The 21,783-nt window shown below is 52.0% G+C and overlaps 2 protein-coding genes across 2 annotated transcripts in view; both read right to left on the bottom strand.

Moving 5' to 3' along the window:
- LINGO1 (leucine rich repeat and Ig domain containing 1) overlaps positions 1-1,343 on the bottom strand; it is a 153,352-nt gene extending 152,009 nt beyond the window's left edge. The window contains exon 1 of the mRNA XM_027657737.1: positions 1,246-1,343. The gene's annotated coding sequence lies outside the window, so the exon portion shown is untranslated. The remainder of the gene's footprint in view (positions 1-1,245) is intronic.
- Positions 1,242-20,908, bottom strand: LOC113953892. Its single transcript, XM_027657559.1, has 6 exons — positions 20,823-20,908; positions 17,197-17,356; positions 15,520-15,607; positions 12,175-12,321; positions 6,011-6,063; positions 1,242-1,551 (listed from the first exon to the last, which is right to left on the bottom strand). The coding sequence occupies exons 2-6, from the start codon at positions 17,340-17,342 to the stop codon at positions 1,242-1,244; spliced, it is 744 nt and encodes a 247-aa protein (XP_027513360.1). The 5' UTR covers positions 17,343-17,356; positions 20,823-20,908.
- Between the last annotated feature and the right edge of the window lie 875 nt (positions 20,909-21,783).

Here is a 21,783-nt window from a genome sequence, read left to right as displayed (position 1 = left end):
GCGAGGCTGCAAACTCATCAGCCCCTCGGAGGATGGCACCGACTTGAGATTGTGCTCTCAGCCCAGACCACCTACACTGCTCTGAGCCCCCGAAACAGTGCACCAGAGAAAGTTCTTAGCCTTCGACATCCATCTTCCCTTCCCACAGCTGCAGCACCAGCATCACTGCTGGAGCCTGCACCATCCCATTTTCTGTACCCTGATATGAACCCTTCCAATTAAACCGCTGAACTGTTCCCAGCTCAGCCTCCCATGCATGAAAACGTCCTGTTATTTCGCACCTGCCAAGAGCTGTGTCCCAGCAGATCTATCTCGAACTGACACTTGAGGATAATTAAACCTCTCTCTCTCTCTCTCCTCTGTTAGCAGCACAGCAGATTAAAGGAGAGCCCTGGGTCCCTCTGGTTGCTGTTGCAGTGGGTTGCTCCTACACAAGTCAAGGAACTGAGATAAGACTCAGTTTCTCAACAGAGAATGGGCAAGGGAGCAGGGGGCCAGCCTGGCAATTTTCCCTAATTTAGCAGGGGAGTTGAGCAAGATGTAAGAGGCACACAAGCAGCTTCCCTAGCCAGGCAGATCATCTGGTGAACAAAGAGCTGGAAACCAAGTGTCTGGGATCAAATTGAACCCCTGTTGTTGTTAAACCTGGGGTATCATCCGTGATGGAGCTGTCAGTCTTTAGTGATACAGCTGTGGCATCCAGGTACCCTTCTCATCTCCTCTAGCTCAAGCACAAGCAAGGATTGGCTCCCTTTGCCCCCCCAATCTGGCAGTACAGGGTGCCAGGTGCCCCAAAGTTGGCCAGTTTCAGGGAGCAGTTGGCAAGATGGGAACCTGTCACCCTATGCTGCCCTCTGCCCATCTCCCATGCCAGCTGCCTGAGGTTACTGGATGCATCCAACCTCACAGCCGAGCTTCGATCGGGGCGGTTTTGAGGTTGGCGCTGAGCATCTGCCATTACTCCGAGCTGGGCCTCCAGTCCCTCGAGCAATGGGGGACCCCAGAGCACGGCGACCCCACCTCTGCCTGCCCCAGCTGTTTGCACCAGGGAGCCCTTCACTCCGCGGGGGAACCCTTCCCTCATCCCAGCCCCGCTGCGGGGTGACCAAGTGCCACTTGCTGAGTGATGCGCTGCAGAGCCGCAGGACCCCAGGGACCATGGGTGTCCCCCCTGCCTCCGGGAAGATGGATATCCTCTCCCCCCAGCCCCATCCCGGTGCCCCCGATCCCCTCCGCCCCCGTTACCTCCGCGGGCTTGGGCGGCGGCCGGGAGGGACGCGCCGCGCTGCAGCTGGGTTCGACTCCCCGGGGCTCGGCGCATCCTCTGCCGCTCGGGAGGGCTCGGCCGGGCTCCCTCGTCCCGCTCCCCGCCGCTCTTCGCCTTCCTCCGCGTTCCTCTCCCGCTTACCCGCATACCCCGGGGCTGGCGGCTGCTGCCGGGCTCCGCTCGCCGCCGCGGCGCCCGGTACCTCCCGCAGCAGCCGCCGCCGTAACGAGGCGCCGCGCCCCCCGCCCGCCTCCGCCTCCTCCCCGTTCTCGACCCCGGGATTGCTTTAAAGGGAGAGCGCCTGCATAGCCAGCACGGGGACAACGTGTTGTTTGACATCCCTTCCAAGATGCGCCGCACCCCTCCTGGCTCACCATCACCCCCTCGGGCTCCCTGGAGTGCTGGGTGTGCGATGACGATAAGTCCCAACAGCTGGATGCACTGATGGCCCTCGCCCTCTCGGCAGGCCCCCTTTTAGTGAGCACATTCATTCATTCATCCATAAAATCCTTATCCCACTGGCTTGGTTTGCCTTACCCCTTTTCCAGGGCTGCAGGGAGCGGAGCCACCAAAGGCTTGGCACGCCAGACCCTGTCCAGGAGAGAACTGCGAGCCCCTTTCCCAAAGCTGACACCCTGCCACGCTTCTGCTTCAGATATCATCAGCTGTTTTCATTTTTCTCCTGCCAATATTATCCTCATCCTTATTCAAGAGGGAGCCGAGGCTTACAGGTCTGTGGGTTTTAATCAAAACTGGAATTCTCTTCACGCAGTCACTTTATCTCTGTTTGTCTTGGGAATGAAGCAGTGTGTTTGGTGAGGTGTTTTAGAGCAACTCCGGGAGTGAGTGCATCCCTGCCCCGAGGAATCTACAGCCACCACAGCGAGGTCAGGACCTGAGGGCAGAAGCAAGCAGAGGTGCTGGCAGCTCGCTCAGGTGTCTGGAACTGGGATCAGGGCGGTGAGTTTGGACACCACTGCCCAGCCCAGCTCTGCAGCATCCCTCAGTCCCGATGCTCACTGCTTTCCCGCTCGATGTTTTCCATCAGTGAACACCATCTGTACCGGAGCAGGGGATTGTTATGACCTTTAAGGCTCCATCCAGTGGCCATTTCCATCAGATGCTTTTGTGTCTTACTACGATCCCAGGCATGCTGCCAGACTCAAAACATGCTGAAGGCAGGGAACATCTTTCCTGCAGTTTCAGGAAGGAGATGCATCATGAAAAAACCTGCCCAGATGTCAGGATTGGGTCTAGCATGATTCCTGTTCCATTAGCACTAGAGATAAATGAGATAGGAAAGCCCACTTGGTAGGAGGATTGTAAAGCAATTAATGAATAACATTAGTAATGATCTTATTCCAGCTCTGCTTATTAACACAAGCTTTGCTTGAGTCCACCATGATGTGCTATATAAAGCAGCTATCTCCTGAATCTGATTTCCTGTTTGGAGATGATCTCTAGCTGAGAAATTACCTGAGATACTCAAAACTGATTAGAGTCCTCATCAGCAGATTCTTCACCCATCCTTTAGGCAGGCCCTAGAATATAAAGAGAAATGAGAATAATTTCATGCACAAAGTAAAATCTGGAGTTGGTGGCCCAGCTGTGTGCCATTCCCTGAGGAAAATCCAGAACAAGCAGTGATGGCAGCAGCAGGTTGCCAGCCCAAATCCAGGTGCTGTGAGCTGCCCTGCTCAGGTGGAAGCTTTTGCTCCTGTGGTACCTTCCAGGCTGGTGGCTGACGTTGGCTACCTTTGGTTCATCATCCCTTGCACCCCGAGCACTTTGGAGGGCTGTCCCAAGTGCTGGGTACCTGCCAGCCCCTGAGTAGAGGGAGGTTGGTGTCAGCAGGCCCTGCCTGTGGGAACAGTGCTCCCTACCTCGGGAAGCTGAGGACCTCTGGAGATGCCGGCAGCGCACCGTGCACCCAGCTATCCTGGAAGGAGCCTGGAGTGGCAGGACCCTGCTGGCTCCCACTCCAGGCCCCTGCAGTTGCAGGCAGCCTGCTTTCTGCTCCCTTCACATGCTGGTCCAGCTCCATTTGCAAAAGCAATGAGGTATGTTTCCTCCTCTGCTTCCCATGGCTAAAAACTGTCTTGCAGCTCCCATGGTTAAAAATTGTCTCCTAATTTCCAGCTTACATTAGCCAGTTTAAGCACATTTGTTCTTATGCCAGCACAGTCTTTCAGCTTAAATGGTTCCTTTTTGTACCTGGTGTTTATTTGCTTCATATATTTATGGAGAGTAATCACATTCTTGCTTTGCCTTCCTTTGCTGGACTAAACAAGCCAAGTGCTTTCAGCTTCATAAGACAGGCTCTCCATTCCCCCACCACGCTATTAGCCCTTCTCCACACCACTTCTAGCACAAATTCATCTTGTTGGAAGATGGGCCATCGTGGCTGTGTGCATCTCCCAGTGCTTGGGACTGCCATCAGTGCCTGCTCCACCTCTGCTGATGCCACCCCAAAGGATGCAACTGCAGCTCCAAGCATGGTGGTGCTGCACATCTGCTGGCCTTTCCCATGCCAGATTGTCATCTGGATGAGGTGACACTGGCAGGAGACCTTGCCTTCTGCCTCTGGTCAGCAGCAGGGAAGTTGGGTGCTCCTGAGCACTAAGGAGAGCTGGTTTCTCTCTTCTCTGCTGCACTGCAATGGGGTACTTATGGAACTCTCCCATAGGCGGTTATAAACTTCCATAGCCTTAAATGAAACTCAGAGGATGCACAGACTCATCCCTAAACACAAGAGGAAGATGGTATCACCATGCTCTGATGGTCACTAATAACTTTACCTCTCCTGTGCTATTCTCAGCAGAGATAAACCTCCAGTGTCTGATGAGCCAGAACAGAAATATCCAATGGCTCTCTGCTCTTTTCTATTTTTGCTGCAAGCTGGTTAACCCTGAAATCCAATTACTGCTCATTATTCAGTGGAACTTGCCTCTTATCAAATGGGCACACTGCAGGGCTGCTATACTGACTCCCAGTGCTAATGGAGCCACAAATTACTCCTGCTGTGCTCACAGACCCACAGGTGTGAGCCCCGGGGTACTTCTCCAGCACCCCACACAGGCAGAACTCCAGGATGCTGACTCCTGCATCCCTTCCTGGGGCTGCCCATTGCTGCTGACTACACTGGCCATTGGATAATGCAACCACACGCTCCCCAGAGCCGTGGGCTTGGCTCCCAAGGTATGTCCTTGCTGAAGCAAGTCTGCCCAGACACCCTTGGGTGTCAAGGGCCGGTCCCACTCCCTGGCACAGGATGATCTTATCGGTGGATGCTCAGAGGAGTTGCACGGGCTGAGCCAGCGGCAAGCAGCCCTTAAGCTCCAAGGGTTATTTCACACAGTGTGAAATGCCAGGGGCTGATCTAGGCACGCCTTGGATTAGCCTGAGAGGCTGGAGGTGCGGGAGAGTCTGGCTCCCTGCATTAGCTCGGGAAGCGGGCACACAGCCAAGCCCAAACGCCACCTAATTCGCATTCAGTGCTGAATTCAGCAGGTGGGGAAAGGGGAAAAAAAGAGCCTTTGCAGTTTTCTTTGCTGATTAAAGTCATGGCACAGCAAGTTTCACCTACGTTCGTTAGCAAGAGGGGAGGGAGGGGGATGTTCCAAGTAGCAGCTGCTGTGATGCTCCTCATGCACCTCCAAACAAAAGAGGCAGTGGGCACAGATCAAACCTCTTGACTGTGACCCCTGCTGCACGGGCTGGATGCAGCCCTAGGGCCCTGCATCCATCTTCCTCTCTCTGGCATTAGCCTACCCTTCCATGATGGCCTCAGGTACAGTCTGTCAGGTCAGCCTATCTGAAATAAACTCCACAACAGTCTCTCTTTCTTTCAGATCATCCATCAGTCCTTCTAAGAAACAGCGTAAGCTAATCCCCCTCAGAGACAGGTGATGGGAGTGGTCAGGGATACTCCCAGTGAAGCATCCTGATGCCATGGGACACGCCTGCCACGCTTTCTGGTACTCACTGCTGCAGCATCATCAGGTTGCTGGTGAGCCCTGCCAAGCCCTGTCTGCTGCTCCTTCCCTCCCTCCCTCCCTCCCTCTCTCCTTCCCTCCCTCCCTCTCTCCTTCCCTCCACACTTCCCACTGCCTGCAATATTCACCCTCGAGTTTCTCTTCAACTGGACCAGCAGACAATCTGGTGGGGATCCAGGCCAGCCATGGTCACAAGGCTGCATCACAGCCTGATTACGGGGTGACACAAAGCCCAGGACCTGTGTTCACTTGTTCACTCTCCCAGCAAAGCTGCTGCTGCCAGTTCTGTCCTGCTTTCCCTGGCTGCAGCAGCCTTTTATTCATTGTGCTGGCCTCCTGTGCCCTTCAGAGAGGTGCTCATGTGAAGTGCCATCCACTCACACCCGAGGCTTTGTGGCTGTTGGCAGGAGGACAGGAGCAGTGTGGTGGTTGCTCCAGCAGGATCACCCCCAGCCAAATTTCAGCTCCTCCACCCAGTCCTTTGCTTCTACTTCCTGATGTCTTGTCAGCTCCAATTGTCCTGATTAGAGCTGATTAATTACCCGGGCCACCCTCCCAGTTGGTTAAAGTAATTAGCACCCTGGGAACAGCAGCATGGATACCCAGTGGTGGTCTCCCTTCCATTGCAGGGAATTCAGTACACACCTCCCCACTGGGCATCCTCAAGAACAGAAACCTGTGAGGTGCCACCCCGGGCTCCTGTGGGACCCAGCAGGTCCTCTTGGCCCAGGTCTGGTCCACACTCTACAGCCCTGGCTTAGCTTCCTTCTGCTCCTGCCGAAGGCAGAACATCCCAGGGAGCTGCCAAGAGGGGGAAGGGGAGAAAGAAATCAGTGTAACTCCAGTAAATGAAAGATTAAACATAATGCCAAGTAAATTAATATACAAGAAGAGGAGGCAGGTTTTAAATTAACTCATTACGCTGCTTGGCTTTCCAACTCATTTATTTATCCCATAGGTCCTGCAGCTTCATATGGAAAATGGCTTCTGCTTGACTGCTATCACAGCCCAAATGCAGCGCGACGTGGCTGCACAGCGGCCGCCGGAGGCTGGCAGGCGACACCTGAGCGTGCCCATGGATATGTGCGGGGACGGGTAATTGCACATGCAAAACGCTCGGCTGTGACAGGAAACAGGACGATTGAGCAGAGAAATGGGAATCCATTTCCATGCACAATTACCTGGGGAGGGCTAAACCACGGCTACAGGAGGCAACAGGGACGGGTCGCCCCCATCTCCCCCTCGCAGAGTGCTGGATGTGCCGTGTGAGAGCTGCCGCCTCTCTGCGCCGCCTGTTTCCCTGGGGAGCAGGGCATTTCCATCCTCCCAGGAACCGGGGAGGTGTGCCGAGCTGGATGAGCTCGGTGCTTATTACTGGGTTATTGTGATGACGGAGCAGATGGCTTATTGAACAAGCTGTTCTTTGGGGGAGACTTTCTGGGAAAAGGGGCAGGGAAGGAAGTGGGTAGTTTGAGCCCCTTTGTTTGGGAAGTGGCTGCGATCAGGCTGTAGCCTTTTCTACAGCATCTCTCTTATTCAGGAATTGCTGTTCCCAGATCTTACTGATGAGCTGGATCTGGTTCATAATAGAGGATAATAAATAAAAGGGCAAGGGGAAAAAAGAAAAAGCCCAGACCTCATTCTCTTCCCAGTGCTTCCCCTCGAGCTGACAAACAAAAGCCAAGCTGCATGGCAGGATGCTCAGAGCTGTGGAGAGGCGGCTGGTGTTGGAGGCAGATGCAGGCTCCCCGGGGACTCTGCATGCTGGGAGCAAGGTCTGGTGCTGGCTCTGCTGAGGGGAGCCACACAGGCCAGGCCAGCAGCCAGCCGGGAGCTTGGCTCTGTCCCCGCTCCTGCTTGCAGGCTTTACTGCACTACAATTCCCAGCAGCCTGCAGGAGAACCTTTGCCTTGGAAAGCAGCATCAAACGGGCCACGAAAAAGCACTTGGGGGGGAACGGGCTCAGTGTTGACTGATGGAGATGGATGCAGGCAGTGAGGCAGCACCAGGAGTTTTTAAGGACAAGAAGAGTGCTTGGGGACAGGGTTCCTTCCCAGCAGCACTGCAGCGGGCAGGGCAGGACTGGGAGCAGGGTAGTGGGATCACCTCTTGCACCCTCCCACATCCTCCCAGGATGATCGTAATGCTTTGCAGCCAGGATCTTCTGCTCTTCTGGCTGGGCAGGGAGAGGAGATGGTCCTGGATGGTTCAGGAAAGGCCTCTTCTGGCCCAGTCTGGGGGGATCGACATGGGGGTCACCTCTGTGTTGGGGCTGAAGCAAAACCTATCTCTCCAAGGACTCTGAGGACGATGATACTGTAGTCCTGGATTCACGTGGGAAGTCCTGGAAGGAGGCAGTCCACAGCCCCCTCCACACGTGCCTCTAATCACACCTTCAGCTCTAGGAGCACCAGCCCTATTTTCCCCCATTCATAATTCAGCCTGACACAGCCCAGCAAAAATCAATTCACTCTTATAAGAAAGTGCCAAGGCAAATTATTTCCCAAAGCCTTCGACAGGGCTTTCTTCTCTCCCAACAACTGTATCTTTGGTGTTGAGTCCTAAATTACAGATTAACCCTTTGAGCTCTTCCAGTTTGCTGCAGAACCCAGGCAGACAGGTGATTAATGAAGCCATCGGCAAGAGCACCTTGTCACCTTGTTGCCCATCCGTTAGGGGATGGGCCCATCTAGCTCTGAGGCCATCCATTTGTCCTTCCCTAAATCATCCCTCTAGACATTCTGCCACCTGTGCAACCCTCACTATATGACCTTGTCAGGGAAGCAAGCAAAGCAAGCGCTGCCTCAATTCCTAGCTGTTCAGGCATTTGGGAAACCCTTCCCTGGAGATTTCTGTCTGGTCTTTCCCAAGGCAGTTTGTGGCCATCAGAGGACTTTTTTTTCCTTTTCACAGTGTCCTGGTAAAGTCATCATAGGGGAAAACCCAGCTTAGCCTTGAAAGCTGCATCCCACTAGCAGGGTCCAGCCCTGATGTGTGCTGTGTCCTGCAGCATCCCAGGTGAGACCCCTGGGAGCACCCACCAGCTCCTGGCAGAGCATCTATCACCCCTGGTCTAAGCAGACATGGGAGAAAAATACCAGAATGCTAAAAAGCCTTCAAATCTGCTCAGTGAAAAGGCTTTCCCTAGCCTTGGACCACAAATGTTGGAAATCAGAGGGAGCCCATGAGAGAGCCAAAAAAGAGAGGGGGATGGAGAAACGGATCAGAGTTGTAAACTGGCTGGAAATCAGTCCCTTCATTATCACAAACACATGATCAGAACTTAATAGTATTTGACTTTTCATTAATTTAAAACAGGAGTCTCGGGAAGAGAGAGAGAAAAAGAAAGAACATTATTAATTTTAAAGACCTCCTCCCAGAAGGGCTCACATTGAAAAAGAAAAATGTCAGAAGAAAATTGTTTCTTTATATTTTTCCTCGCTTTCTTCATCTATCTTTTTTTCCTATAGCTTGGAACAGGTTGATAGGCATGGAAAACTCCAGGCTAGGCTTCCCATGCCTTCCCCAGCTCCAAGTGGGGAATGTTCAAAGACCTGCCCGGGCCTGGGCTACCACGGGGTGGATGCAGGGTGGGATGCAGGATGCACATGGCATAGCCAGGTGTCCCTACAGAACCAGCAAAAGCCATGTGATGTTAGTAACTCATGGACAGGTTCTCACAGCCTTGGGAGGTGCCTACAGCCATTGCCCAACAGCGTCCGTCAGTCCTGCATCCACCAGTGGGACAGGAGCTGAGGACCAAAATAGCCCCAAATCCAACAGCACCCTCAGCAGCTGCAGGGAGGGGGGATATCTTCTCCTTGCTCCCCTGCCAACGAGGAGATGAAGGCAAAGCTGCCAAAAATAAAACGATTCAGGACACCGTCTCTATAGAAAGGGCAGATGGATGGCGCTGGGGCTGCGCTTGAAAAGGCAGATCTAAAAGGATGGAATTAAAGAGACTTTGGAGAATGAGAGGCTTTTTGCTAAAGCCGATGTGCTGCTCTGCAGATAAGGCTCTGCAGGTGGAGTGGAAGGCATCCTTTGGATCTAATTGGGAAAGGGAAAAACCCACCTCAACTGTCCCCAGATGCCCTTGGCAGTGGGAAGGTGGCTTCCCTCGCTCCTCCAGCTCCCACCACGAACTTTTTAAAAGCCACTTCTGCATCTTGTCCTGGTGTTTTAAGATAATTCAGTAATCTTAGGCAATTATTTCAAAGAATTTTTGAAATTGTTCTATTTTTCCCCTTTCAGTGCAGCCACACATCACAATGCCCAAAAAGCCACCCAGCTGCCTGCGGGCTGGCCAATTTAGCTCCATGGATTTTGACTGCTTTCTCAAGTCCCACTATTGATTTTCTGCTGGGTCCAGCTGAGAATTCAGCTTATTATAAAAATCACAACTGGGACAGAGTTATGCCGCCAGTGCTGCCTCCAGATGAGGCTTCCACCTTCCCTGAGCATGTGTCCTGCTGCCTCACAGGTCCTGTGCTTTTAGGGCTGATGGGGTGGTGTGACCCCTTGATAAAGGAAGGACATTTCCCTGGCTTCCCCAGCGATTCCCAGGGTTTGCTTCCTGCTGGGGATTACCTATTTCTCATTTCATGCCCTGTATAACAGCATTCGCTCTCACCTGATTCCAGCATGGATAATTTTAAGCCCCCACTTTCTCCCTTCAGCCAAGGACTTCATCTGCTGCCAAGGAAGCTGGTGGTTTCAAGAGCTGGGCCAGGTGACTTGCCTTAAGGCAGATGCTCAGTGCTACTCAGCCAGATGAAAATGGGGAAATAATAGAAAAAACAATGATTTTTACACTGAGCCTCTCGTACCAGCTCCCAACCTCACCATCTCAGTGCTGTGCCCAGAGAACAGCAGAGAACAGCCCCATGCCATCAGCTCCCCCCAGCTAACTGGGTTTTACTCCTCATTGCTATCCAACATGCTCTGGAAGGGGTAAGGAGGCACTAGAGATGCTGAAGCCACCCCACAATGGCTTTGGCTTTTGTTCCCTTTTATTGCTGCCTCCTGACAGAGCAAGAACACAGAGGGGATATTTATGAGTCCTACCAGCAGTGGGGTTGGCTCTGGGCTGTGTTTAAAGCATCTCCGCTGTTTCCCAGCTTTAACCACCTCCTGGATATTTACAGCATTTGACAGCTGGAGACAGAGTCAGGCCAAAGTGCTTGTCTGCTTCCATGAACAACCTGCATCTTGGGGGAAAATTGTTAGGGGATACTGGAGGAGAGGAGAGAGGAGCTACTGTGAGGAAGCATGGCCATTTCTTCACCACAGCAGGTCCCCCTCCCCAAATCCCCATGCAGGCATGGCCAGGAGGAGCTGGGAAAGGACACACTATACACACATTATAACAGTGTGTTCCCAGTTTGCCCCCCCCCAGTCCCTCACTTCATGCACAGGGGTTGGGCTGGTTGGGGTTTAGCAGATCTCCTTGTCTTGCCTCTGCTTCCCATCCCAGCTATGGATCTGCCTCATTTTTTTCTCTCTCCCACACCCCCTTTATCTCCTGTTTATTTTTCTTCACTGCTTTTGCATCTTATTCATCTGTCTCTCTTTCCATCTCATCTCCCCAAACCTGAAAGGTTTGTCAGGAGAAGAAAGAGCCAGCCCAGCTTCTCCCAGATCTATTTGCCAAATAAGGCCTGGAGTCAGGTTTTATTTAACAAAAGGAAAATGAACTGGATGCAAGTAGGCCAGAAGAAGCGCCTGCAAATAAAAAGGATGATGGCAAAGAGAAGGATGAACACAGCTGAGAGGCAGAGCATCCCCTTGGGGTCCTGGACACAAGCTCGTTTATGGAGCCCCGGTCCAGTGCTGGGGGAGCCGCCGGCCACAGCCTCGGCTGCTCTGCTCGTTAGCGGCGCTGGAGCAGCGTGACAAATACGGGAGTGTCACGGAAGGTTGGGGAGCAAGTCAGGTGGATAATGAGTTGGGTTAGGGCGTCGTTTGTTTGAAGCCAAAACAGTGGTTTCCTTCCCCCCATCAGCTGTAATGCAATTAGAGAGGCAGCAGCTATCCAGAGCGGAGGCAGCAGCAGACTGGGGAGAGTGAGAAGGAGGAGAAAAGCTGTGAAAACCCCTCCTGCCCCACACCACAGTGTGGGAAGCACAGCCTTAAGGGAGAGAAACTCTGCCAGCGGAGCTAGGGGATATTCTGCCTTATCAGCCCCAGGACATAAAGCCTCAAGCCCCCCAGGCATCCTGGACACAAGTTCAGCTCAGCCTTGACCTGCAGCAAATCTGTCCAGACCCTCTGTCCCTAAATCTTAGCTTGCCTGGTGCCTCCCTTCTCAGCCATGGGTCCCTCAGTGCTGGGGGCCTCTCTGCCCCCAGTTAGCATTGGGTATGGGGGGAGCTTTGCCTTGCCTGATGGCAAACCCTTTTCCATGCCTTACAGGTTGGAGGCATCCCCCACCTTCCTCCAGCCTGCCTAGTCCACTAGTCTTCCTCAGTGATGCCAGAGGAGGGAAGGGCTGGAGGGCCCTATAGTGCCTCTGTAGTACTCATGGGGCTCTTTCAAGAGATCTGGGGGAGATATAAGGCCAGCTCCCCACAGTCTGCACCCTCTCCTGCAAGCCCAAGCTTTCAGGGTTCTTTTTGCACGCAGTTCACTTGAGCAGGCTCAAGGCAGCTGAATCAAAAGCAACTGAAAATACATTTTTGCAGCCTTTCTGGAAAAATAGTCTATAAAGAGGGGCCTGGCCTCGTGCCCAGGGAAGTTAACTTCAATTGACTCGGCTGCATTTCGCCCCAGGCCCTCTCTGGTTTTTCTGGAGCGCCTTGTAATATCGAAGTGCTACTGGGAGGAAATTAAATCCACCACACTCAGCATCAGCTTAAGCCCCTTCCCCCGTGCCACGCTCTTACGCAGGCACCAGAGCATCTTCACCATCACCTGCCTCAGACTGCACCACTGCAAAGACGTGTTCCACGGCATCTGGTACCCGGCTCTCCTCCCAGGAATTTGCTGGTTGTTCACAGCTGTGATTCCTTGCTGCACATCATTCACCAGCCTTGCTCCTGAGATGGCAGGAAAAGAGACCTACAGAAAAAGCACTGTTATAAAGAGTTTGTACATTATATATTTTAGCATCTCCCCATGCATATCATACCTTCTTCCGTCAATACGCTGCAGTAGGAGCCTTAGCGTTTCCTTTAAATTAAACCCTAATTTATCCAGATAAGCAGGGTCTGGGTGGAAAGGCTACTGAATCCCCACACCTTATTGCCATTCCCACTCCTATTCACTATTCCTGGCCGTCGCCAGGTCATTCACACATGCTGGCTTGATTTTCTGGGGGAAAACACAAGCCCAGGTACCTCATTAAGAAGGCTGAGGTGTGGTGCAGCTCCCAGACAGTTGGAGCAGTGGGGCTGGGGCACATCCCTGGTGGCTGGGGGTTTGGGAGGCTCTTGGGGGGTGGATACTGACCCACTGGAGCTGTAGCCCCAAAGCCTCACATCAAGGAAGGGGCTGAATGACCAATGCCTTCTGCTCCCATGGGAACCTGGCACCAATGCTGGCAGCAAGAGGAGCATCTCTGTCACCAAGCCACAACCAGTCTCAGCTCACCTTCTTGCCTTTCCCACAGCTGGAAAAGCTGCCTGGTGAACCCTCTGCCCTGCCTGAAATGTAGTGTTAAACAAAGGCATTCGGCCTTAAATCCCCTTTTACTTCTCCTCATGCCCAGCTTTGGCTGGGAGCTGGGTGTGCTCGACAGCAAACCCACGTACAAGGAAAGCACATCAGCTCCTGGTGGGAAAGTGAATTATTGAAGTCAAGGGAAGCTGTGACGAAGCAGTCAGGGTGGACTGCCTTATGCTCCCAGTGAATTATTCAAAGCCTGGTTTTAAAGCAATTCCTGAAATAAAGATGACAGAGAAAGCAGAGTGAAGAAAAAACTCTGTAAACGGTCACTGTGATGCCTCCCTGAGTGTGGGGACCAGTCTGTCCCTCCATAGGCTGCTGCTGCCCAGCAGAGATGAGCATACACACAAAAATACGCCCTGGATGTATCTTTAATGTTGTTTTATCCTAAAGTCAGACAATTTGGTCTGGATGGGCTGGTTTAACCCCACCGGCGGAAGAGCCAGGCAAAGAAAAGTCCCCACTTCAGAGGACATCCTGCGAATTTTATTTCATGTCAACAGACATGAAAGCAGCAGAGCTGGAAGAGATGTGCGGTGCTGGGAGTGGGCAAAACCAAGCTGAACTGCCTCGAAGGCTCCTAAAAAAAAGCCAAACCACAAAGGGAAACAAGAGGGAAAGAGAAAATGCTTTATTACATCTGTTTGAAGTGAGGAAGATACAGGAATGAGCAAACACTGAACTGTTTTTCTTCTGCTCACAAATGAACACACTGCTAAGCCTAATGGGATTTTAGATTAAAAGTTTTAACGAAAAATAACAACCACCTCCACAAATGGAGTTTTATAAGGTCAAATAACAGATGCAGGGGAGTAAAAGCCAATGCCAGTGTTTTGCCTCCTTCTGCAGGGATCCTTCTCCCAGCCTAAGCCCCCGTGTTCAGGTGTCCTCCTCTAATTCCTGCCTTTATCCTCAGCAGTCATGTTTCCTGCTGAGCATGGCTGGGGAATAATCCTCTGGCATCCTATTTCTGCTATCTTTTCTAGGCAGGGCTTTGCAGGAAGTTTGGTTCCCATGAGCAAAGGCCACCTTTGTGGAGCATCAGGGCTGTGGACAGGGAGCAGAGACTTTACCTGGGTGGCAACAGGAATGTTCCACAGGGAAAGGCGCTTCCCCAAGGGGTTTCCCATCACTCTTGGGGTTACTCTAGCAATGCAGGGCTGCAGCCTGCCTCTACATGCAGTCAGGGCATCGCTTCCCAACAGCCAGTGAGGTTCTAATATGCTCTGATACCCCATTTGCTGATAGGGAAACATCCATTCCACACTCAGGCTGACCCTTTGCCCACCTATTTCTACTGGGCATCAAATGCATGTGCCCCATGACTCATTTTTGGAGGTATCAGGTACTTTCAGCAACAACTGACTTCAAGGACACTGGGGGTTTGCAGCACCCTTGAAAAATTAGGCAACTTCTGCATGCCTAAATAGATGCTTAATGACAGACACTCGTGGGTGAGCACATTGGCAGCAGCCCAGGGCTGGGAGCAGGGTGAACCTGACACTGTCAAGCTGGGTGATGGGCATCACTGCCCCTGCTGCCCACCTTCACTGTGCATCCAGGTTCCTGCACAGAGCTCCTGACAGAGTGCTCCACACGCTCCCTGCTCCCCTGGTGATGTTGCAGCGTGGTGGGGGATGACCTGCACCCACATCTCATCACTTCTGCAAGCTGTCACCTCTAAGATGCCAAACACCTTTGTGCTGCTAACAAAGCCAGGTAGCATTAACTCAGCACTGGAGCTGCCCTGGGGAAGGTGATTTCAGCCATTTCACCCTGAAACAGGCCAGAAATTAGGCAAATTCCCCTCTGTGATATCAGATACCAGCCCTGTAACCTCTGCCTGCCCCTGCCACACCTCCAATGGTACCATGGGAACAGTTGGCTAGGGACCAGCTCCATTGCAGCATGTCCAGATTAATAATAGGATGTGATTTGGATCATGCTTATGCCTTTAAGCTCTTGTTTTCCAAGAGCCCCAGGGTGCTCTCACCCTGCTGCACCCTGCCATCAGCCCAGCAATGCATCCCGTGAGACAGGATGTCCTGGAACCCAGCCATCCCACACACCCCAGCAGCAAGGATGGGCTCTCCCAGACCACACCCCACAGTCCCAAGAGGGAAGGGCAAGGGTGTGAGCATGCAGTATTCTTCTGCAGAGGGATGCTCAGGTGGCTGCTGGAGAGCCATGTGGGGTGGCCAACCCAGGCAGCTCGTGCTGGGGAGTGGATCCTCTCCAGCAGCCGACCTGGACCACTGGGTGATTGAGAAGCATCCTCGGCCTCTCCAGCACTCTCAGCCCCCCTTCTCCCCTGCTGATTGCAATCAACACCTCATTCATACGCCTCTGTTTACCAGTTTTCCAGGAGGTATCATGCTAATGAAGGGAGCCAGGCAATCAAGCAGCCTTCCAGAAGTGGGGAAAAGGAAGAGAGGTAAAGAAGAAAGGGTTGCTGCTGTGAGAAAGAGGGGAAAGGGCCAGGCAGGACTGGAAGAAGGGAGGGAAGAGCCAAATGAGGGGCTCCTGGGGTTTGCCCCACTGTCAGCCCTGCATCCCCTCCTGGTACAGCCATGAGGACAGAGGTGCTGTTACCTGCTGGACAACATCTGCAGCATCCTTGGCAGAGGTGCTGAGATAGCTGGGTACCACACTGTGGAAGGTGAGGATGCTGGCCACAGCACTGCAAGGAAGGTTTACAGCTTCTGAGAAAGTTCAGGTCAACCTCTGGAGAGGACACTGTGAGCCTGGGGTCACAAGTTGTGCTCTGCAATGATATCTGTCCCAGGAATTATAAAAGTGTTGCACAAGCAAAGCCTCCATGCAGGTAATGGAGTTAAAATTGAGTGCCAAGTCCTTTGGGCCACATTCTTAGCTGTCTGCAGGTGGGCATCAGCAGTGCCTGTGGTGGGTTTTCCAGTTCTCCTTACCTGGCACAATGGTGAGATAGGTAGGATGGTTTGCTCCCTTTTCACTGTGAGACCCAAAATAAGGGGTACAATCTTTTGCCCAAAATCCTGCTCTGGCAGCAAGCTGAAAGCCCCCTTGGCCAAGGGGGTCCCCAGGCTGCATCCCCACCTAGCACAGAGGATGAAGGCCAAGCAGATCCATGCAGGCAGAGCTGGCAGAGGAAGGGTGGTTTGGTGCTGGATGGAGAGGCCAGCAGAGTGACAGGCAGGGCTGTGTCCCCTCCATGTCCCCACGCCTTTGGCTGTCTGATTCATGCAGACCAGGAGTGACAGCCTTGCCAGCCATGGCAGCTCCAAGCTGGCAGCACCTGGAGTCCTTTCCCAGCTCCCAGTCTGCTCACCTATCAGTTACCACCAAGGAGGATGCACAGGCATGAGATGGGCAGGGTGGGGACTGCCCACCCCAGAACCACAGCTCACCGGGGTGCCTTGCTCCCACAGGGTTTGGTGTTGAGAGGAGCTGGGAGGCTGGAGGACTGGTGTCTCCCCCTTGCCAACACACCAGCCATAAAGGATTGTCCAGCAGGGTTTGCAAACCCCAAGCTGCCCATAACATGCTGTTGGCAGCCTGTTCTCCCTTCTGCAAGGCTGTGCCTGACTGACTGCCCTCAGGCAGGGTCCAGCTCTGGCCTCGCCACAGATGGAGACAGGCTCTCCATCACCTCCCACTGATTGCTGGAGCAAAGCTGCTTTGGGACAGCTGCCCATTCCCTGTCTTCTGGCTCCTCACTGCCAGGACTACAGGTTCAGGGATGATTTTTGAGGCGAGGTCCTATTTTTCAGAGCAGAAAGTCCCTTGTGGCAGGGTTTCCAGCACTAGTGGACTGGGATCCCATGTGGGGAAGCGGGACCTGAGGGCAGTGCTGGGGCACTGAGGACATCTCCTTGGTAGGAAGCACAGGAGAAAAGATGGCTTACACGTGGCAGTCAGGCAACAAACAACACAGTGGAAGACAGACGTGATTCCAGCCAGATGGAGAAACAGCAACAAACAATCTGTCTCCAGCAGAGGAAGCCCTGACAGCCCCAGCCACCTCGGAGAGGGGAGCATCAGTGAGAGCATCCTTGAGAGGAGAAGGGAGGAGAGGCTTTGCCTGGCACCCAGCTGGGTTTGGAGCCCGCCAGGGCTTTGACACCTCCACTCCAATCCTGGGAGACCACCCCTTTTCCCCCAAGATCTGGTTTCTGGGGCTCTGTGAGCTGCCTGCACTCCCCCCTGCCTGCTAAGCCCCTGGCACAGCTGACTGATGAATGAGCTCTCGACATGATTGATCTCGTTGACAGTATGAAACATGGTGATTACCTGGTGCTGGCAGATTTTCCTAAGTGTAGCTCATGCAGGCACAGGACATTTGTGTCATTATCATTATTAACCCCATTGTTAACGACTAATCCATGCAAAGATTTGGCGCGGCCTCTTGAAGTGCAGGAGGCAGCCTCTGTGTTCATGCTGGAGATGGACCCTGCAACAGAAAAGGGGATTTTTATCCATTTAACATTGTTTTTAATTACTTTCTTTTCTTTGTAGAGACTATTTGTGGAGGTGAGCATCCTCCAGCCGTTCCTGCTCACTCCATTGTCCCCTCAGCCCTGGGTGCTCAGCGTTTCTGGGTGGTCATGACAAGGTATTTCAGGAGCTCTGCCCCATCCATTCCCATTAAAATCCACTGCAGGTCTCAGCTTTCCCTTAGAGAAAAAGAAGTCCAAACCTCTTCTTAAAATGTTTTCTCCCCAAATATCTACCACTTGCCTAACCTAAATTTCAGCCCAGAAACTTAACCACAGTAAACGATCCTTTTTCTCACAGACCCCCCTGGAGAACAGTCGGCATTTTCTCCTTCAAAAGCAGCCATCAGCTGAGACCCAATCAACATCTTTCCTAAAAGGGAAGAAAAAAAAATATAAATAAACCCTCCACAAGGCCTTGTAGCTGATGCTCAAGTCAGGGGATCATTTAGGGGATGATTTATTAAACAGCAAACAGGTAAAAGGGAGACTGGGCTAAAGGGGGAGAGGCACAACAAAACAGGAGGGATTTAGCAGCAAGGCAAAAATAGCCTAAAAACATGGCAAATGAGAAAATAGCGACATTTGCCAACCCCACAAGGATGAGTTAAAATCCTGGCTGGTGTAACTCAGCAGAGAGCCTGGGAAGCCAATGGAGCTGCAGTAATTTACAATAGCTGCTAGTTTGGCTCAATTTAAATAGCTCAGCTTTATGAATACCAGGAATACATGTGCAAAAAAAGAGAGGCAAGTTGGGAAGGTTTATTTACGCTGCAGCTTGGAAGGTGCTTAAAACTGATTTGGAGGCAGGTGAATAATTAATTGCATCTTTAAGGAATCGAGCTGTTAATAATACGCCCCACAGTGGCAGTTTATAAATGTTCCTGTCAGGGTGGAACATGGAGCATCACAGAGGGAAGGTTTGGGGGGGGTGGGGGTAAAAAAGCCTGGAGGAAACTCTTCCCCCCGCTCCCCTGCCTGCAAAACGAATTAAAGTTGCCATTTTTTCTGCCACCCAGCTGTTCCTGACACCTGGATGACAAATCAATATTATAATGACAGCACCACAGCCAAAAAATAAAAAAAAAGGAAATAAAAAAGTCCTATTACTACGTGGAAAATATATATATTGCCTCCCACTCTGCAGGGCACAGCCTGTTAATTGGGCACAAAGGGTAGGATCTGCCTGAAGCCTGCAGAACCCATTAGGGAAGCACATGATAATGTTATTATGAAATTCAGCAAACGGATGCAGCAAGGGGAAGGGGGTCCTGAGCAGTGCACGAGTTGGCCCCTCCTGCTTCTGGACCTCCTGCTGCACCCATCCATCCCTTCTTCTGTTGTTCTGTCCTTCTATCCATCCCTCCCTCCATCCTGAGGACCCTGTCACCAGAAAGTACTTGCAGAAGTGGGATGCACGAGGAAACAGGTGCCTTCACGCCACTTTCTCCAGTTAATCTCCCCCAGCCAGGAGAATCCAAAACTGTACCAGCCAGCACCGCCAGGGCTACAGGGATTAAACCAGCAAAAATCTCCAGAGCCAGGAATTTTACACTACAGGACGGGAATAAGCCTCTAATAAGGAGCTGGGAAGGAAGACCTGGGGGGAAAGCTGGTTTCTTTAGGGAACAGTTGGCTGAGAGAGGGATTTGGCCCTGGGAAACCTAAACCCCCGTGTGAGTGGTCGCGGCAGAGCAGGGGCTGGCTGGGGGCATTGCTGAGCAAGCCCAGCCTCAGGGGTGGCAGCAGCCCCTCCACTCCCACCCAGGATGGGGGCAAGAATAGCCAATGTTTTGCTCATGCCCTCTTTAGGTGTTTCCCTCCTCTTTATTCCAGCAAGGGACAAAGCCATCACTCCTCACCTTTCCAATCACTCAAGCCACATCCCAGGACCCACGTGCAGGGGAAAGGGATGGCAAGGGAGCTCCATACTGATGGTTCCCAGCTTCTCCTCCTCTCCCAATCCACCTCTGAGGTGGAAAATCAGCGCTTGCTGAACCCTGCCTTGTTTTCCATGATTAATCATTTTGCTTGAGAGCAGCAGGATTCCCACCGTCATCCACCCCCCCCAACAGCCACGTGTGAAGGCTGACGTTAATCAGATAAATTCCTTTGCAGTAGCACCAACAATTTTTCTAAAGCACAGTCTCCCTGGAGCTACTAATAATTACTCCAGATCCAGACATTAAAGCACCACCGAAAAAAAATGTTTTTAATTAAAAAATTAATTTTTCTGACAGACCCACTGACGCTAAACTTGGAACAGCAAAGCATTCATCAGCAGGGAAAAAAGAGGGATGGCAATGACCTGCTCACAAGCCTCTGCTGGGAAAGGGGCAAAGAGTATTGCATCCCTCAGGGCTTTGGAGAAGATATCCCATCTCCAAATGTCCTGTAATGTCCCTGCTTTGTACAACACACCTCAAAAGGGGCAGAGTTAAGGTGATGCCCAGCCCAATGACTGCAATCCCAATTGCACCTTTCCCAAAAAAATACCTCTGCGCTGCTGGCCAAGGGAACATGGAGCCAGGAAAGAACTGTATCTCCAAATCCCATCTCCCTAAGCCCCTGGGAACTAGATCATACTAACAGGACATCTCCAGCCCCATCAGGAGTAGGATGAACCCTACAGAGTCATCTCCTTCCCTGGAGGCACCTGAACCCTCCGGCCAGTCTGCCCTGGGCTGGCAGGGTAAAGGAGAGGAGAGAATGGAAATAAAAACACATCATCAGTGGGAAAAAATTGCATTACTTCAAAGGGTTTTTGATGGGGAAAAGGGGAAAAAGGTGCAGATTCCCTCAGACCCAGTTTGGGTGGCCAGGCTGAGATGCAGGAACAGTAATACAGTGTCCAGTAATGAAAAAAACTGATTTGATGCTCTGGTGAGCTCTCTCACAATTCCTGGGGTTACTAATCATGGCAATGCTTTAGCCCTCCTTCCCTCCAGCTGCCTCTCATCCAGGGGGCTCAGGCTCAGGATAAAATGAACCTCTTCCCTTCCCCTCACCAGCGCCAAAGTTTGCAGAAGAGGGCAGTGAGCGTCCCTGTCCCACAGGTTCTGAGGGTGTTTTACACAAGCCTGACAGAGAAACATGGCCAGCGGCGAGCTGCTAACAAAAGATGCTTTATTGCAGGAGGATGAAAGGCAGGATGGATCGAGGCAGCAGCTGGATTAATTGGATATGGGAAAATACCTAAATATATACATGGAGGGAGAAGCACTGAGCTGCTCTGGCGAGATTGCATTCAGGAAAAGCCAAATCGATGGCCTCAGATAAAGGTGCTGAGAGCTGATTCCTCAGTTGCCAGTGGTGCTGCCAGCCTTCTGTGAAAGAGGCAGAGGCAAAAAAGCCCCCAGAACTTCTGGAAACATCCTCTGTACCTCCCAAAGGGCCCCAAGGCATCAAGGGAGGAATACTCACCTCCAGTGATGAGCCTGGGGTTCAGGCAGGACCTTCCCTCCTCCTGGCCTAAGAGCCCGCTAATGAATTCACTGAAGTCAGTCCATGAGATCTGGGAAATACAAAAGGTTGAATGAATTTGAGTTGCTTAACCCAGAGAAGAGATTGTCAAGGGCAAAACTGAGTCTGCAAATACAGAAGGTGATGGCTGCAAAGTGGGAGAGAAAGCCTGTTCCCTGCATCCAGTGTGTGGAGGAGAAAAAGGGATGGGTTAGATGTTAGGGAACCCCTTTCCAGCAGCACTGGGGAGGATCTAGGCAGCCCAGGTCCCATAAATGGCTAGTTTTTAATGAGGAAAGCTGAATTTTTTTGCAGCTACATCTAGAAGACCATTTCCCAGGGCAGGTGGATTGCTGGTATGATGTGAATAATTACACCAGTCCATCTTCCCACCGCTCCCTGAAACATCACACACCCAAACACAGGAGCTTGGCCTCTGTTAGAGCAGAGACAGGAAAAGGAATATGACTTCATTTTCCATCAGCTCATCAAACAGGTGAGCAAACAACCTTCAGAACCATTAGTCTTCACGCACAGTGAGCAGAGATTAACAGGGATTTATCTTTGCACTCCCCTTGGTAAGCACCCACCTGCCCAAGTTGGAAGGATACGGGGGGGGGGGGGGGGGGGGAGGGAGCAAGGAAAACATCTGTGGGACCTTGGGAACCACAATTCATTGCTTTCCACCTCTCTTTGAAGATAATTCGGGGGCTAGAAATCTTTTGGAAACCTTGGACCCATCGCTGCCTTCCCATGCCTCACTTCTGCATTATTATGGTGCATTTCCCTCTTTCTTAAAAACAAAACAAAACAAAAAAATCTCCCAAAAAAAGGCAAAAAACCCCAACCCCAACCCCTCAGCTTTTCTGGAATAAGGGAAGAATATTTCTGCTCACTTGAAAGCCTTCAAAATCAATACATC

Source organism: Corapipo altera, unplaced genomic scaffold (genome assembly GCF_003945725.1).
Source record: "Corapipo altera isolate COAL_440 unplaced genomic scaffold, ASM394572v1 308, whole genome shotgun sequence".
In the NCBI taxonomy this organism is placed as follows: Eukaryota; Metazoa; Chordata; class Aves; order Passeriformes; family Pipridae; genus Corapipo; species Corapipo altera.
Note: the sequence above shows the minus strand (reverse complement) of the source record. Positions and strands in the feature narration are given on the sequence as shown.